The sequence below is a fragment of the Xyrauchen texanus genome, chromosome 5, assembly GCF_025860055.1.
Source record: "Xyrauchen texanus isolate HMW12.3.18 chromosome 5, RBS_HiC_50CHRs, whole genome shotgun sequence".
NCBI classification, from domain to species: Eukaryota; Metazoa; Chordata; class Actinopteri; order Cypriniformes; family Catostomidae; genus Xyrauchen; species Xyrauchen texanus.
Genome location: NC_068280.1, coordinates 38,676,352 through 38,696,295, shown reverse-complemented (window position 1 = coordinate 38,696,295; position 19,944 = coordinate 38,676,352). Strand labels below are relative to the sequence as shown.

The window sequence follows — 19,944 nt, the reverse complement described above, 5'->3', positions numbered from 1 at the left end:
AAAATCTATAAAAAATTATAATAATAATAAAACATTCCAGCTTTATTTACAAATTATCATGAAAAAAGGCAACAGTTCCAAAATTGTATACAAAAACTTTAATAACAGGGTTTGAGCTACCTTTTGCTTTAATGACAGCCATGTCCCTGCGATGGACTGGCGACCTGTCCAGGGTGTCCCCCGCCTTTCGCCCAATGTTAGCTGGGATAGGCTCCAGCCCCCCGCGACCCTGTACACAGGATAAGCGGTTGACGATGGATGGATGGATGGACAGCCATGTCTGTTTGTATATGTCTCTACTAGCTTTGCGCACCTAGATTTGGGAATATTTTCCCATTCTTCCTTGCAGAATTGTTCTAGTTAAGTCAATTTGTGGGGTGAGTGGCAATGGACTGGTCTCTTCAGGTCCATCCACAGGTTTTCTATTGGATTTAGGTCAGGGCTCTGACTTGGCCACTCAAGGACTTTGGTTTTCTCCAAATATAGCACTTGAAGTTAAGTCCAAAAAGTTCGTTTTTTGTCTCATCTGACCATGGAGGATTCTGATGCCGTGTGGCAAAAAGTTTTATGGTCAGATGAGACTAAAATTTTACTTTTTGGACTGAACACCAAGTGCTAACATTTCATACCTTCTGTAACGCATGGTGGTGGCTAAATTATGTTGTGGGGTTGTTTCTCTTCAGGATTTAAGGGAAAATGGATGCTGCAATGTACAAAACCTTTTTTTTATCTATCCCATTTTCTCCCCAATTTGGAACACCCAACTACCACGACTTAGTAGGTCTTCATGGTGGCACGGTTACTTGCCTCAATCTGGGTGGTGGAGGACAAGTCTCAGTAGCCTCTGCTTCTGAGACAGCCAATCTGCACATCTTATTACGTGGCTCGCTGTGCATGACACCGCAGAGACTTCCAGCATGTGGAGGCTCATGCTACTCTCCGCGATCCACGCACAACTTACCACACGTCCCATTCAGAGCGTGAACTTCTAATCGTGACCACGAGGATTCTAGGGAGGGTGATTCTACCCTCCCTAGCAACCAGGCAAATTTGGTTGCTTAGGAGACATGGCTGGAGTCACTCGGCACACCCTAGATTAAAACTCGCAACTCCAGGAGTGCTAGTCAGCGTCAGTACTCGCTGAACGACAGCCAGCGACTTGAGGAAAATCCGGGGCCTCTACTCAACAACTGAAGATGGGAGTTGATTCACCTTTCAGCACAACAATGACCATAAACACACCACCACCACCAAAAAAAAGCAAACAACACAGTGTCTTAACGATAGGTAGGCCAAAGTCCTTGTGTGGCGAAGTCAGAGCCCTGACCTAAATCCAATAGAAAACCTGTGGCTAGACTTGAAGAGAGCAGTTAATCTATGCTCACACCACAATTTGACTGAACTCAAACAATTCTGCAAGGAAAAATAGGCAAATATTCCCCAATCTAGGTTTACAAAGCTAGTAGAGACACATTCAAAGACAGATGGCTGTCATTAAAGCAAAAGGTAGCTTTACAAAGTATTAAAACCAGGGGTGTGATCACATTTCAAACCCTGTTAATATAGTTTTTCATCTTTTATACATTTTTGGGACTGTTGCCTTTTTTCGTAAGGCAGAATTTGCAAATAACACTGGGATGTATTTTAATGGGGTTTTAAAAAAAAAAAAAATTATGGGTCTTTTAATGTTAATGTAATAAAACACAAACCTCTAAAAAGCTTTAAAAAGAAGACAAAAATCCCTAATTTGCTGATTCCTTTTTAGTTATTTCAATCTGCTCTTCAAATGGTAAGTGACAGTATATGCAGAGTTCTGATAGAGGTAAAAATCTCTAATAATAAATCTGTTCTGGTTTATTTTAGAATGGACATACATTTTATTAAAAATTATTACAGTATGGTATTGCTGAATGCACTCTTAATAAAGACAAGTTCTATTTTGTTATACGTAGTGCTGTTCAAGATCAATACAAATGGCGAATTCTGAAGGCTGTGACTAAATAATAAATAAAGAAAATACACTTCTTTTCTTGATGTTCTTTGTACTGTGAGATTTTCTTATTTTCACACCTCTATTTGAGAAGGAAAACAAACTCATGAAGGAGAGAACAAATTTCACACTTGTTCCCTGACCTCATTCTTAATATAATGTTTAAATAAAAAAAAAAATGACAATTTGATGTGAAATGCCCTTAATATCAGCATGTGCTCACGTTCTGAATTCACATTTACATTCTTTCCAATTTCATTATTCAAAAGACTTTTCAATGTTGGGAAAATAAATTGATTATACAAATCATGCATGACTGCAAAATTATACATTTATATTTTTTAAATTGTTCTGCAAATATGATTTATGTGTAACTGAACATTAATATTAATATGGTAATGAAACCTCTTTATTATTGATTTATTTAATGTATGGGTGGCATTTTATTGATAATGGACTAAGTCATCCTTTTCAGACCTCTTTTCCTGACTTCTGTAGGGGTGAATCTGAGAAATGGAGAGATGCTTATTTATTTATTTGTATTTTTTTTTTTGTTCAAACGTTTATTGCTTTTTACACACAAACAACAAAGACAAGCAAAGAACAAGTGGGGAAGGGGGGCGGTAACAGACACATCAGTGTTAAAGTGAAATATAAAATTAAAGCGAAAAGCAGAAACAAAATACAGTATTTACTATTTAGTACTTGAGTCCAAGTCAAGTTGGGGATACATTCCTTGTTCATGATAGAGAAATGTTTTAAAGCTTTTATATAGAGCTGTCAGTTAATGTATTAATGCATGTGATTCATTTTAGAAATGCTTTCAATGCTTAATTGTGATTAACGCATTTACCATTAATAAAAAATAAACAAGCATAAAAACTGGTCGGAGTTAGGAGGAACCTTTGCGATGTGTCTGCCCGGACTCATTACAGTGACGGACACTTTACAAACACACACAACAGCTGTGTAAGTGATAAAATTATGGAGAAAAGACCTCTTAATGCTACTTATTGTACAAAAGAAGCCCAGATGGGACTTGAGATTGAAGTCAAGTACTTTGTCGCTAGGGATGTGCGGAATGACTAATTTTACAGAGTTGAAATATGTGGAGTTGACTAGTCTAAAAGAAAGAAACCCTTAGAAAACTGTGAAAAACCATTGTGTTTTTAAGCGACCCATTTAAAATACTTCCAACTGCCAAACCTGACACTCAATTCCACTGAAAAGGGGCATTTATTTGCAATGTGCTTGACTTGCATTTCATAATTGTAGGCTACATGCAGGGTTGAGTAATAATGGAATACATGTAATGGGATTATGTATTTAAAATACAAAATATAAGTAACTGAATTCCTTTACAGTTACAGTTTAAATAATTGGTAATTAGAATACAGTTACATTCAAAACGTATTTTGATTACTGAAGAGATTACTTTGCATTTATTGTAATTTGTTTCATTTAATATTTAGTCCTTTCAGATGGAAAACATCAATACATATACATTATGTGATCCAAAGTGCATTTGAACAATGGTGAAACACCATCTTATGATGTGTTACATTCATACGAGTACAAGTAAGTTTGGAGAAGAAATATAAATAAACCTGGTGTAAATTGTCAGCTTTACTGTCACGATTGAGCAGCAAGGCAGACGAGGAGATGCGGATCTAAACGCAGTTACACTTTATTAAATAAACAAGCAAGAAAAAACACAAAGGAAAACCCTCAATGGGGAATAAACATAAAACTAGAAAACACAGGCAGGGAACACACACCAGGCTAACAACATTCAACGAACGACAAGGGGTGAACAAAAAGCAGGGCTTAAATACACAGTGAGTGATGACTGAATGAGATACAGGTGAAAACAATGAACAAAATGGCAGTGAAGATGGCAGGTGGATTCTGGGAAGTGTAGTTCTAAACAAGGACAAGTGAACACGAAGGCTAACCAAAAGACAAAAGTGAAAACTAAGGAATGCAAAGGTGGCAGACAAAGGGCAACAGTGAAACAGGACAAGGAATTCCTAACATAGCCCCCCCTCAAGGATCGGATTCCAGACGATCAACATAAAACAAAAAATGTCCATTGACTGGGGGGGAGCTTGTGGTGGGCAGACAGACCAAGGGGGGCAACGACGGGCAGACAGGCAGTCCAGGGGGCAACGAGGGGCAGACAGGCAGTCCAGGGGGCACAGATGGCAGGCAGGAAGTCCAAGGGGGCACAAAGGGCAAGGACAAGTTCAGGTGGTCAGGGAGCTGGCCACCGGGCAAGGACAGGTTTGGGACACCTGGGAGGAGGCCACTGGACAGGGACTGAGTCAGGGGGCCTGGGCAGAGGCCACAGGACAGGGACCGGGTCAGGAGGCCTGGGAGGAGGCCACAGGACAGGGACTGGGTCAGGAAACCTGGGAGGAGGCCACTGGACAGGGACTGGGTCAGGGGGTCTGGGCGGAGGCCACAGGACAGGGACCGGGTCAGGAGGCCTGGGAGGAGGCCACAGGACAGGGACTGGGTCAGGAGGCCTGGGAGGAGGCCACAGGACAGGGACCGGATCAGGAGGCCTGGGAGGAGGCCACAGGACGGGAACAGGGTCAGGAGGCCTGGGAGGAGGCCACAGGACAGGGACAGGGTCAGGAGGCCTGGGAGGAAGCCACAGGACAGGGACAGGGTCAGGAGGCCTGGGAGGAGGCCACAGGACAGGGACTGGGTCAGGAGGCCTGGGAGGAGGCCACAGGACGGGAACAGGGTCAGAAGGCCTGGGAGGAGGCCACAGGACAGGGACTGGGTCAGGAGACCTGGGAGGAGGCCAGAGGACTGGAACAGGGTCAGGTGGCCTAGGAGGCGGCCACAGGACAGGGACTGGGTCAGGAGGCCTGGGAGGAGGCCACAGGACGGGAACAGGTTCAGAAGGTCTGGGAGGAGGCCACAGGTCAGGGACAGGGTCAGGACCCCTGGGAGGAGGCCCTAAAGGCGGTGACCTGGAAGGCTCTGGCGGCGGAGCCGCAGGAGGCTCGGGAGGCTCTGAGGGCGGAGCCGTGGGAGGCTCTGAGGGCGGAGCCGTGGGAGGCTCTGAGGGCGGAGCCATGGGAGGCTCAGAGGCCTCAGGGGGCGGAGCCGAGGGAGGAGGAACCATGGAAGGCTCGGGAGGCGGAGCCGCAGGAGGCTCGGGAGGCGGAGCCGTAGGAGGCTCGAGAGGCGGAGCTGAGGGAGGTTCTGGAGGCTCAGAGGCCTCGGGGGGGCGGAGACGTGGGAGGCTCAGGAGGCAGAGCCGAGGGAGGTGGAACCATGGAAAGCTCAGGGGGCAGAGCCATGGGAGGCTCAGGGGGCGGAGCCCTGGGAGGCTCGAGAGGCGGAGCCCTGGGAGGCTCGAGAGGCGGAGCCCTGGGAGGCTCGAGAGGCGGAGCCCTGGGAGGCTCGAGAGGCGGAGCCCTGGCAGACTCTAGAGACTTGAGAGATGGAGCCCTGGGAGGCGGAGCCCTAGGAGGCTTGGGAGGAGGATCCCTGGGTGGCTCGGGAGACTTGAGGCGGAGCCCTGGAAGGCTCAAGAGGAGCCCTGGAAGACTCGAGAGGCGGAGCCCTGGGAGGCTTGAGAGGCGGAGCCCTGGGAGGCTTGAGAGGCGGAGCTCTGGAAGGCTCGGGAGGCTTGGGAGGCAGAGCCCTGGAAGGCTCAGGAGGCTTGGGAGGCGGAGTCCTGGGAGGCTCGAGAGGCTTGAGAGGCGGAGCCCTGGGAGGCTTGAGAGGTGAAGCTCTGGGAAGCTCGGAAGGCGGAGCTCTGGGAAGCTCGGAAGGCGGAGCTCTGGGAAGCTCGGAAGGCGGAGCTCTGGGAAGCTCGGAAGGCGGAGCTCTGGGAAGCTCGGGAGGCTCGGAAGGTGGAGCTCTAGGAAGCTCGGAAGGCGGAGCTCTGGGAAGCTCGGGAGGCTCGAGGGGCGCAGGCTCTAGGACGGGCATGACCATTGGCGCTGGCTTTTGGTCAGTCCTGGCTATTGGCGTTAGCCCGGGAACGGTCGATGCTACAGGCGCTGGCTCAGGGACGGTCGAGTCTGCAGGCGCTGGCTCAGGGACGGTCGAGGCTACAGGCGCTGGCTCAGGGACGGTCGAGGCTACAGGCGCTGGCTCAGGGACGGTCGAGGCTACAGGCGCTGGCTCACTGACCTCTGAGGCAACAGGCACTGGCTGGGTGACCGTGGTATGCGCTGGCTTGGGTTCGCTGACCGTGGTTGACGAGGGCTCTGGCTCTGGCTCGCTGACCGTAGCTGATGAGGGCTCTGGCTCGCAGACCGGGGCAGGCGAGGGCTCTGGCCCGCTGACCGTAGCTGACGAGGGCTCTGGCCCGCTGACCGTAGCTGACGAGGGCTCTGGCTCGCAGACCGGGGCAGGCTCTGGCTCTGGCTCGCTGACCGTAGCTGACGAGGGCTCTGGCTCGCAGACCAGGGTAGGCGTGGGCTCTGGCTCGCTGGCCGTGGCAGGCGTGGGCTCTGGCTCGCTGGCCGTGGCAGGCGTGGGCTCTGGCTCGCTGGCCGTGGCAGGCACGGAAAGCCCAGTGGCGGAAACCGGGATCGAGAGAGGTGGTTCCCCGGCAGCGAGTACTCCCAAGACTAGATCCACATATTCCCTCCACGTGAGGTCTCCGGAGTTCGGCAATCCCCTCAGCTGGTACGTTGGTAGCCTGAGCTGGTAGATGGTTTTCAGGGATGTGTCGTCGAAGCCGGTGTGGATGGCAACAGCGGAAAAGAAGTGGGAGTACTCGCGGATGGTCAACTCCGCCTGGGTCAGTTCCATCAGGTAAGCTGCTAGATCCATATTGGGTCGTTCGTTCTGTCACGTTTGAGCAGCAAGGCAGACGAGGAGATGCGGATCTAAACGCAGTTACACTTTATTAAATAAACAAGCAAGAAAAAACACAAAGGAAAACCCTCAATGGGGAAATAAACATAAAACTAGAAAACACAGGCAGGGAACACACACCAGGCTAACAACATTCAACGAACGACAAGGGGTGAACAAAAAGCAGGGCTTAAATACACAGTGAGTGATGACTGAATGAGATACAGGTGAAAACAATGAACAAAATGGCAGTGAAGATGGCAGGTGGATTATGGGAAGTGTAGTTCTAAACAAGGACAAGTGAACACGAAGGCTAACCAAAAGACAAAAGTGAAAACTAAGGAATGCAAAGGTGGCAGATAAAGGGCAACAGTGAAACAAGACAAGGAATTCCTAACATTTACGCTAAGCTAAAATGCTATTTCTTGCCATTTTACATGCACGTTACCAGGCACGATCATATTTTTTAATCAAGAAAATTCACATTAGATCAGAATTTCCTTTTTTTTTTTCTAGTAAGACTTTTGATATTAGGGAAAAAATAATATTCTTGATAATACTTTTTGTATTGTTTTCCTGTAAACACATCTAAAAATCCTTAAAACAAGATCAATTTGATTTATCTTGTTAGAAACAACACTGTATAAGATATTTATATTTTTCAGAGAATGTATTTTTAACATGTGTATTTTGTCTTACACTATTGGCAGAGTTTTTATAGTCAAAACAACTGAATAAATCTACCAGTGCCGTAGAAGTAATCCAAAATATTTAGAATAAGTTACTGACCTTGAATAATCTAAAGGAATATGTTACAAATGACTTGTTACAGCATGTATGTTATCTGTAGAGGGATACATTTAAAAAGCAATTCTCAGAACCCTGGCTACATGAAATATAGAACATGATGTGCATGTAATGAATAAAGGCATAATTATTGAAAACAATTGAGTGAATAGTGCAGGACCAATGGACCAACCCTAATAGCCTGTTCTAAACAGAAATCACCAAGTAAAATTAACTAAACATATTAAAACAGTCAGGACATTGTTGAAAATAATTCACAGGTAAGTCAAATCTACAAGAGAGAAAAACAAATGCACTGAAAAGATTTTTTCATGTATTTCACAATCTAATATGACAGCTATTGGTTAAAAACTTTAATGAATAACAAGTTACAACGTAAAAGAATAGCTAGGACTGAAAAAAATAGGTCTGTGAGAAATGTACATTAATCCAAATGTATTGTTCTAAACATGACATGTACATGGAATAAAAGGGCACATCGTTGACTTCTTGATTAGTAGGGTCAAAATTATTTGCATACCTTGCCTAAAATAGAAATTTTCTAGGCTACTTACTAAAAAGCTTAAATTTTAGATTAACAAAATTAACGTCAATGTGGTAGGGTGAAAGACACGACCAGACTCACCTGAAGTGATTATCCTGTGCTTGAAAAAGCCCGCTCGGCGGGAAAAAAAACTTTTAAGCATGCACACATTTAAAGACGACTTTGTTGGTCTTGGAAGAAGACATTTTCCTGCACATGATGCGAACGAGAGAGGGAAGAGGCACATGCACGGTTAAATGAAACTTTGTATACATCAATTATGTATCCAGATATCCTCTTTTTTAAAATAATATTTGCATTATTAATTATATTTAAAATGTTTAACATTAACATAACAGAAAGCCAAACGACAGTAAGCAGGTCTTGTAAGCCAAACGTGAATGTGTAAAAATGCTGAACAGTTTAATGGGGAAAAATATTGACCGACCAGTAATTCCAGTGTTGACTAGCACCATCAGAACCGCTCAGTCGACTAGTCTCCCACATCCCTATTTACCACCTCTGTAATGCATAATTTAATTACCACAGAAGCAAGTCAAGTCTTAACTATCACAAAAATGCAGAACGAGACATTGTTTGTGACAGCTTTTCATGTGGATTTCAAAGTGGCACTTGACACTGACATTCACGGCCTGACGTGAATCGTGAATGCGGCTGCATGATTGATGTACCAAAACGGAAAGCAAGAGTCTGCCGGCTGATTAATATAATTGAAGATGAGAGTTTAAGAGATTTAATGTGCAATGAATTTGCAACCTATGTCAGGACTAGTAATTTCAATTAATCAACCTCCCACTAAGACTTAGCAAAACATTTAATGATACTTAAATTGGTGCTATTTTAGTGCATTTCTATCTTTATACTGTGGAAGGCTTTATTTAAAAATAAAAATAATTATAATTTATAAAGCATTATAGTTACATCTTTACAGTTTTATTTTATTTTCTAAGAAGTAAATATGTGCATTTTGAAAGGAAAATAAGTTAGGGGCGTAACAGTTCAGATTTCTCATGGTTCAGTTTGTATCACAGTTTTGGTACAGTTCGGTATTTTCTATGTCTAGAAAAATAAATCTAAATTACTTCCAAATCCAAAGTAAGAATACTGTATTTGGGAATAAACACTTCAACAGGTTTGCCTTATTAAAAATCATGGTTTTACTACAGTACCCATAATCATGGTATTTGTAGTAAAATCATAGGAACCACTAAATCAACATGATTACACTCATGGTGATAATATATACTGTAGTAAAACCATGGTTACTCTATGGAAACTACAGTATTACTGTTGTATAACCATGGTTAATTATATCAAAACTATGATTTCTGCAAAGAATACCCTGGTGACAGCAGTCATGGCTACATCAATCATGATTACTGCAATATTACTATAGTAAAGCCATGGATAATTTTCTTTAGGGACCTGAACTAGAAAAAAAAAAAAACTTTTCTCTAATTACCAAATCAATATTTTACCTTAATACTTGCACTATTACGCTATACGCATCAACTTAAAGTGGATTTCAAACTCAACTCAACATATATTCAACATTCGGAAGCTGTACATCACTATAGAAGAAACCTTGCTATAAATATGGATACGAGAAGGGTCCGGGATATCACGGCTCAAGTGTTTTAAATCATATGCTGAAATCCCACATCTTCATCAATGGAGAATGGCAACATAACTTCATGGAAATGAACACCACAAGCATTTATGTTACTGTTTCATGTCTATCTGAAATAACATTGAGAGTCTGCTTAAAAACGGAAGGGAGTGTGTGCAGTTTCGGCTCACCTGTGGTTCTGTTTCTCCAGGTGATATTGGCGTACATGATTAATCGTATATCGATTATTACCAGTATATGGCACTCGCGTCAAGCAATGTCTGTAAACAGTGTCTGTTTTGTAAACTTTTTTGACCATCACTGTTTTAATTGACTGCAAAAATATAGGAAACTTGAATAACGCAGGAGCGTTCTCTATCAGTGGCTCGTTTTCTCTGATTGGTGCTTGCCATTTTAAAGTACTCCCAACTAGTGCTGAACTGTGCTGTCATCAATTTTACCCATGTGAAACACAGGCAGAGTATATCCATTTATAGATCCATTCAGGTGTATTACTGGTGGTTGTAACTATGCATGTCTATTTGACACTTTGTTTTCTTCGCCAAACCTTGTGCTCCAGATGCGTCATTAAACTTGAGCTGAACCTCTGTGCCAATGTTTACAGAACCGTGGGTGGCAAACCGTAAGGTTTTTTTTTTTACCGAGACCCGTTACAACCCTAAAAGAAGTAGAGTAAAATTTCAGCACTTTCAAAGTCTGTGATTAATCGCAATTAACTATGAATAATTAAGCGCTTAATCGTGATTACAAATTTGTGACATTGGAATCCTCCTGGGATAACATGGCTCATCATTATTTGCGAGAATTTAGGAGTCTGGTCCATGCCAGCTCGAGTGCATGCTATCATTAAAGCACAAATGGGACATAACAATACTAAATCATTAGTAAATATTAATTTTGTAATATATATATATATATATATATATATATATATAATTTTTTTTAAATCAGAAAAATGCTAAATGAAGCATTTACATTAGATGCCTTCGAATTTTAATACCCACTGTGTGTAGTTTTCTCTGTCATTTTGAGATGGTGATTATATCATATTTATAGAGTTCTAATAGATAGATGCTTGGCCTTATTAGATTGTTTAAGTTGTGCTACAGCTAGAGGCTGCTCTTGGGTACAATACTAAGAATTACCAAAGGCTGCCTGGTATTTCCTTACCCATAACTGTTTTTATTTTTTTCTCTCGCCAGGAAGCAATCTTTATGGTGACATTTACAGAATATACTTGTAAATAATACAGAAATAGGCTGTTCAATTTTGTGGTTACAGATCAGTAGAGCTTTCTAAGCTCTTTAATATTTTATTTTTTGTTTTATAAAGGGACACTTCATATTTGTTTTTCTTGTTAGCTTGGAAAATTTAGTGTTACATATTTTTTCTAGTGTAACATTTTATTAAATTATTAAACTGTACACATGAACTGCTGGAATTCCATTCTGACTCCCTGTCTTGCTCCCTATAACACTTTTACATTTACTCCCAATGACACTTTATCTCCTTTTCTCTGATTCTCTCCATCTATTTGTTCTAGAACATGCTGGCAGAGAAGGTGGAGCAGATGATGGAGTGGAGTTCTCGGCGTTCTGTGATCCGTATGAACGGAGATAAGTTCCGCCGGTTTGTCAAAGCCCCGCCCCGGAACTATTCCGTCATTGTAATGTTCACTGCACTGCAGCCTCAGAGACAATGTTCCGTCTGCAGGTGAGCCACTCACATCCATCTTTCAATGCCTGTCCATAGGTATAATACTGTGTTTAATGCAGTCATGGATACACTGTGCTTAGATAAACATTTGATATGCCCCAGAGCACCACCAGAAAACAATCTACATCTGTCTATTAGGAATCAGCCTCCACCCTAGACATTCTTCCCATCTATTTAAACCACGACAGCTACTTACCCTCTATCCACCCACCCTCACATCCATCTCTCCCAGCATTATCACTCCATTGTCAGGTAAAATGACTCATGCTCATACTGTCATGTTTCTCAGCTAAATATCAACCATTGGAAAGTGAACCATTCCCACTAGACCTATTCAGAATTCTGAGACATCATCTTCTGTCTTTAATGAATAAAGATAACGGACTGGAACAGTCATGTGTGCTACCAAAATAGAGGAAGTTAATTTAAAGCAGAACGACCTTTAAACATCCAGTCACCCTTTCACGTCAATGTTACCCATAATGCTTTTTTAATTATCTGCTATCTACTCAAAGCGGTTGTTTATGTACAGTGGGGTTCAAAAGTCCACATTGAAAATCTGTGTCTCAAAATCTAATTTAAACCTGGAAATAAACAAACATTTTAAGTATTTTGACAATTTTAAAACAAAGCAATGTTAAAATGACAAAATAATATTAAATATTTAAGATTGTACACTATTTTTAGGTCACTAATCAATAAAGCAAATTTGTGACATCGACCATGTGAACTCTTTTGTATGAAAGGTCAGATTTTCTTGTTTTTTTGATGCACGCTATTGGGAACATTCTCAAATGATGTTGCAATAACAAGGATCATCAGGTTTTGCACAAACCTATGCAGTCCATTCCAGCTCAAATGCATGTAGTCATTAAAGCAAAAGGTGTACTGATCAGATAGTATGTAATTTTGAAATTCAATTAAACCTTTACTTCTAATTTTTACTTAACTTAGTTTTTGGAAAAACTGTGTCAAATTAGAAAAAAATATTAACTAGAGGCTTTTTTTATTATTGGTCTCAAACATTTGGACTCCATTGTAATCCCCCATCCCCTCTTTCTGTACCTAATTATCTTCTCACTCCATTGTTTGTCCAGACGGACTTTGCTTTTAACAGCTTTAATTGCAGAAGAGTCTAAATGATCAACTCAGCCCTTACTTTTTAAAACTGGATACTCAGCATAACATGAAACATTAATGCGGTGTTTGACTGTCCTGGTTTATTAATGTTTATGGGTGTAATTGGTTTCTTGATGCATGTTTGTCTTTGTGAAATGCAGAAACTTTTCTTCTAAACAAGACATGTTTATATGTGTGGATAGGTCTTGATATTTATGTTATATCTGAGTGTATACTATGTGAGGAAAATGTGAGTCTCAGTCACAAAATATTTATACCCTTGTTCTAATACTGATAAATCTAGATTATGGTAAATGAGGGAGTGTATGCCCAAGGGTTGTAAAGTTACACATTACAAATACTCGTTACTGTAATTAAGTAGGTTTTTTTTTTTTTTTTCAAGAATTATACATTTCATATTATAAGTTCAATATGTATACTTTTACTTGAGTAGATAATAAATGCTGTAACTGTACTTTTAAGGGGTGGTCACAATACACTTCACACTCCATTCACTCCCATTCAAACAGGAAATGCAAGCTCATGCTAAGATATTTCACATGCCACTGCGTACCAAAGTGCAAGCTTGGTGAACTCTGAACTGCAAATCTGCATGAAAAGAAGATGCGTGACCAATAGAAGATCAAAACGTCACACACTGACCTCTTGGCTCAATTCAGAGGATACATATTTCAAAGCTGAGTATTTTTACCATTGCTGGAATGTGAGTAGATGGTATGTTTTAGAATTTTTCATCATATTTGTTGTTATTTGTGAAGTGTTACATATTAAAACCAGAAGCTCTCCCATGTGACATCATATCCTGGCCTGTTGCGTTTTCAGCCAAAAAAAATTGTGTGCTCAAAGCCTAGTATGACCGCTCTATTACTCCTCTGTTTTCCCTCTGTCTGTGTTCACTACATCCCTGTTCCATTTTTTTTTGTTTTTATCCGTCAATGTGATTGGCTATAGAGAGAATAATCAGTCTTTTGACTCCCGTCAAAACAAATCGTGCATAGAAAATTAAACGGCAGTAATAGACTTGGCGCCAACTGCTATTAATCATGGAGAAGGTGGGTGGTAATGTGGAGGATGCCTCAAGCAGCAGTACAACACCTGATTTTCCGCACATGAAAGGGCTTTTAACAATGAAGACTTAGAAGGGCAATTGTAAAAATTAGATTTTTGCTTTCTGGATTATGTATATACAATCTAGCCTGTAAAATAGCCATCACTTATAATATTGGGTTGCTGTGTGAGAAAAGCAATGTTTGTTATGAAACTGCAACGTAATTAGCATTAGCTCATCAATCGTGCAGCATTAATGGATATCATACCAATGTCTCAGAGGTCAAAGTCTGCTTGTTTTAAAGGGGTCATAAAGTTATTTTTTTATTTTTTTTTTTTTTGTATCTTCCATGAGGTCTAATGATAATGTTATAAAATATTTTTTACACCCAAAAAGTCACAATTTAGTAATATATGATAATTTTCCACACAGTTTTTGGCCCTCTGTCTGAAACGCTCAGTTATGGTATAAGCACCTCCTTAAAACTTCAGTGTAAACACCCACTGTTATGATTGGCTAACATCATGCATCCCTTCCAATTCTGCAAACTCAATCAGAAGAAAAATCAAATTCAAAATTGCAGGGTTTACACATAATGCACATCCAACACACTGCATCTGAATATATTAAACTGTTCATCTCAAGCACAGCTGTTAGCACTCAGCACCATAAACTATCAAACAGTCCTGACATTTGAAATATTCACTTACATTTGAAATATGTTTACTTACATTTTGTAAGTGTTTTAACTGCCCGATCCTTCAATAATAGTTCATTTGCCAAGCTTGAATCATATTTTGATTGTTCACAAGCAATCCATGCTGATATGAGGCGAAAAATATGAACGCATCATAGTCCAAAGAACGGTGAAATGAGGCACACACATACTGGTGCACTGAGATTCACATTGCCAGAAACAACACAAAGACGTCCATCATCAAAGACATATGTTTACATACACCAACAATTAAAAATAGTGCAGATAAGAAAGAACGTGTTTGTGCTCAAAACAGCAAGAGGCAGCAGCTGAATGACGGAGAATTGCTTCTCACTTTCAGAGCTGTAACTTGACACAGTGTCTTTTAAAAGTGCCGAAATACATGGCAGCGGTCAAGAGTCTCTGCAGTTCATGTTTATATACAAAATAATTAAAAATAGTCCAGATGTGTCCCCTTATGTGTTATTTTAGGAATAGTTTGCCACACAAGGCCTGCTCTCTTGACTTGAACTGCGTGCCAGTGGGCAGGGCCAAGTGTGTGATAACGCATGTTGTGGGATTTGTAAATACAAATTTTGTGACATCACGAACAGACAGATTTCAAAACGAGACGTTTCAGCAGGGTAGCAACTATAAATGCTCTTTTTAGTCTGGGGAGGATGTTTAAGTTCTGAAATTTACATTATGTTTTTATAGTATAGCTACCTCTTACACTGTATGTCTAAATATCAAGGACATTTTTATTATCCATTGCATGACCCCTTTAAAGCATTTAAGATGGTTTCCCTCATCATGTATCCTGTAGGTAAGTGACTCTTTTACAACTAGCATGTCCGTTTATGGGGTTTTTTCTGCATTAATGTGAGAACGAGAAATAATATTAAATGTTTATAGGAGTGCCAAACCTTGTATTTATTTTGGCTTCTATTATTTCTGGGTTGTGCATTTAAATGGTTTTTTATTTAATTGAGTTTTTACAACAAAGTGTGTTTCTAATTAAGTATAAATAAACCATCAGATTTTCATATTAGGGGTTTCATGCTAATTACATATTTGCTGATAGTTTTAATTTGATCATTAATTGGCCATTAAATATAGGCACTGATACATTGGTGCATCCATACTCACTACTCATGAATATTAATGAGCTACTTTTTTATTCTTGAGTAGTTTTTAGGAAAGGTACTTTTACTCTACACACACAAAACATTTTTGGAATTACTGTGGTGTCACACTTTAACTGTTGCTAGTTCTGATTGGCTGCTCATGTTGCAGTGCATTTTGGGTTTTTGTCGTTTTCTCTCACCCTCTGGCAGAAGTTAGCATCATTAGTTTGGTGCTTGGATGAGCTGTGTGTTTCTAATCTTGTTCTGTGTTGTGTGATAGAATAAAAGGTCTTTTGTGTGAATAAACTTGTCTTCACTGAGACAGTACAATTGGTGTCAGAAGTGGGATGACTCAAAATAAGTTAGACCAAACTCTTTGGGATCTGGAAGGCTTTGTTGAGGAGCAACAACATGACATCAGACAATGAGAATCGGCCGCTATTGCCCTCTTAAAGGTAAAAACGCCAAATGAAGAATACATCAGCATGCAGAGCCAGAGGAAAGTGGCTGGTGCCAGCACAAGGAACATCCGCTTCCTGGATGGTGACACCTGCCCACGCAGCCCAACTGCATCTTTCGCGGTGGCTACCTCTGTTAAGGCGGGAGTTCCAGACTCACGTGTGTGGGAACCAGACCAGGAAGAGGATCTCCTGTTGATGGACGAAAGTGAGCATGTGGGTTTCACGACAGGATCAGCTGGCTGGCAGGTGGAGGAATGAGGGGGAGTGTTTGGGATCCTTTGCCGTGGATGTGCTGTTTTATGTGAGGTGTTGGTACCCCCAGTGTGATGGACATGCTCAAGAAGAACTGTCCCTCCATGCAGTTCTGCAAGCTCTACTCTCTGACAAGCATGTTCACCTCGCTGCCCCAAAGATTCTGGCGAAAGTATTGGCAGAGGCAAAACTGGAGAGGCTGTGTTTCTTACGGCACAAGCGCCAGCAGCCTTCTACAACCCTCATGCAAGATTACGGCAGGCTAAATGTGCTGATGGCGGAGACACCGAGGAGGTGTATCAGGTGGAGCTACCCCTTGGGCTGAGTGCAGAGACCTCCTGCCGAGACAGAGGAGGTGATCTACCAAGCAGGAACCATGCTACCGCTGTGGAGAGATGGGACACATGGCTCGTGACTGTCCTGCCCCTGTATCCTGACCCTGCATCCCTCCACTGTCTGAAAACTAAAGGCAGGCAGCAGGGCGGATGGACTTTTGCTCCCACCCCTTTCTGTTTCTCTACATGGTAAGTGCTCTCTGGTGGGCCACACTCAGGCCTTGTAAATATTCTGTGTCCTCGATGTCCACCCCTACCAATCTCCTGCAAGTGACACTAATAACATCACCCATGAGTTCTGATTAGCCGACGTTGAGGACTTACACACTGTGATGCATGTGTAGATGTAGCAGGGACTCATCTCCGAGTAGGTACAGACATTGTGCCCTTGCAGAGGGGTCAGAGAACAGCTGGAATGTCCCGTGCCCACCTATGGAGGAAATCAACCAGCCAGCAGACCCGGGAGCCACCCCTGGAAACTACGCCCCTGAATGTCCAAACCATACCATGCCAGGACTCCCCACAATTGCCACCCCACACTGGCAGTTTGTTGCAGTGGGAAAACCCATCAGCAGAGACCATCCAGGCTGTCCAGGAACTGTAGCAGTGCATTAGGGGAGGACTCACCACTATTCAAAGTTAGCAGCTCTAGGAGCCACGTGTAACACAGTTCGATGGAAAGGAGGAGGCGAGAACCGGCTTTGCAATATAAATAATATTTTAATGAAAAACTTAAACCAAAGACAAAACACACACGACGGACATGTCCATTAACGATCTCTCTCTCGTGCACCATCCTCCGCAGTCAGCCTTTATCCCTCTCGGAGGCTTGATTAGCCTGATAAGTGACCGTGTGTGTAGAATCACGACCCGGCCCCTCCCTCCGCCCTGCCACATTCCTCCCTCGTTCTCTCAGGCTGGGGAGCCCCCTGCATGACGTACACCCCCCCTTCTTTCCCTGGAGAGGGGCGTGCCTTTCGCCCCTTCTGCCGGCAGGTCATTCCCATCTACCTGGATGAGGGAGGGGACAAGGGGAGGGAAACAGATATATAATAAAAATGTGTGTGTTACTTCCTGTAACAGTGTAGTACCCCACAAAAAAACACTAAAATTTAAATGAGAGGGAAAAGGCCAATGCAGAGCAGCAGTGAGAGAGAGAGGAGAGAGATGGGAAAAAAAATGTACTCACCGGTTCTCTGATACAACGTCGCATGGTCCTTGATCATTCCTACACCCTCTCAGGCAGATGACAGCCGATCCTCCCCGGACAGACCGGAGTCAGACACACGACCCCTGGCGGAAAGTACGCCCCTCCGCGTTCACGGCAACTCCTGGGGACACTACTCCGCCCCTGGAAGCGGCTACATTGCTCCAGGTGGTTGGAGAGTCCAGTCCCCACTTGCCTCGCGGACGGCGGCCATTCACTGCGTCTGGGCAGTCGGGTTACTCCCTCCCCTGGCGGATGGCAGCGGTGCTCCCCCGGGTGGACAGCAGTGTCAAGGACAACGCGACGGGTATCCCTCCTCCTTCCCGGATTTCAGCACTAGTGTAACGCACGCAGTTCAATGGAAAGGAGGAGGCGAGAACCGGTTTGGCAATGTAAATAATATTTTAATGCTAAACTTGACAGTGCACGGAAAAAACTTAAGAGCAGACAGTTTCTCCGTCTTCTACTGCAAGAAGACCGAGCCGGTGCAGTCATCCTCTCAGCATCCTCCTGCCACAGAGCCTCCTCCAACATTACTGATGAATGCAGCGGCGCTATGACTGGGATTCCGACAGGTAAGGTTAACGTTTAGCAAACAAATCAACAAACAAAATCGTCTAACTTGTAGTGGTACGTGCTTTTGTACTTGTTAAATTAACATTTCTGTACATGGTGACATAGTCCTATAAACTGGGACCTACATAATGTTAGATATTGTTTGGATGTATGGCTATGTATAGCTTGCTAAATTGATGCTTAAAATGCTTTAAGGTTGACATTAACTGATCAGTGTTTAATGTACATTAAACTAGTTATCTTGTTAAACCATACTTATCCTTAGGGTTGGCTGAATTAACAGTTTAGCTTTCTTGTTTTTTTTTTCCTCTTCACATTTATGTTATAGCCTTTGCCCCTGCCGACCCTGGCATGAGGAGACTAGAAGGTTCATGAGATGAGTCTTTGAGTCTGTAAAAAAAGCATTTAATAATAGTGGCTGGAGTCACTATAAAAGTGGAAGTTTTTTTGAGGAAATGTTTGTAATCTTGTTAAAATGGATTTCATAAAATTGGTATTGAAAAATGTATTGTTTAGGAACTGGTATCGAAGTCAAGATATCAATATTGACATTTTTTGAGTGATACCCATCCCTAATCACAGGTAATAATGTAAGAGAGAGAGATCGTAGTGATGATTTTTTGTTATTATCTTAGTTTTATTGTTCATAAAATTAACCATGACTGGACAACACATCTACTCATTATGATCTACCTCATGTCATCAATGAATTTACTCCCTGACTTAACTATAATAGTATAATAGCAAATAGATGCAATGGTGCACAGCAATGTTGTGCTCTCTTGTGCTCTTTTGTGCCCTTTTGTTCCTTGCTGTGTTCTGTCCTAATGTTCCACAGATGGTGAGGCCTGGCATTCCATCAAGGTTGGGGAGAAGGATATAACACCTATACAGTGCATGTCTAAATAACTCATGTCTCTGAATTATTTACGGTTATTGTGCCCTCTCAAATGTGACTTTGCCATAGTCGAAAACAACTTCCAAGGATTTTAATTGCCCTCCTTGGTACCCCTTTGACGTAAAGATATAAGGAATAGCTATAACTGATAGCTAACCTTTGATATCTGACCATAAGTTTGTTTCCATCGATTCAAGTTGTGGCTAACAATTAATGTAATTTGCATATGAATGTAATTGCTTTGGAAAGTTTATAAAATTTCACTTCGACTTCCTGTCCTCCTAACTGTTGTATCTCATCAACTTGTGATGCCTATTGGACCTACAGAGAACAATCAGTAAACTCTCTCATTTTATTATTGCAAAACCTGACTCTAAATGTGTATTCTTCAATATCCATATTGAGGACCCAGCTGTTACACCCTACAACCTGGTTGCCGATTTTACGAAATCCGGAGGATTTGTCCTTCAGGATTACGACTTTGAAATCCAGCATCGAGGCGACAGGCAGCAAGGGAATGGAGACGCTCTTTCCCACTGCCCATGTGAGGTGGTCGACTGCCTCTAATGCAGATGGCTGGAGGAGTGAGAGCAGGCAGTCCATTGAGATGATCTATGGAGAGGTTGGCGACTAGGCTGCCCTGGAATATCATGAGTAATTAGCCATGGAGGTGACGGCACTTGAAC

General features: G+C 42.3%; 1 protein-coding gene across 1 annotated transcript in view; it reads left to right on the top strand.

The window, feature by feature from the left end:
- The window catches only part of LOC127643548 (tumor suppressor candidate 3-like), a 100,263-nt gene that overhangs the window by 39,225 nt on the left and 41,094 nt on the right, over window positions 1–19,944 (top strand). The window contains exon 2 of the mRNA XM_052126339.1: window positions 11,345–11,514. Within this exon, the coding sequence (XP_051982299.1) occupies window positions 11,345–11,514 (170 nt within the window). The remainder of the gene's footprint in view (window positions 1–11,344; window positions 11,515–19,944) is intronic.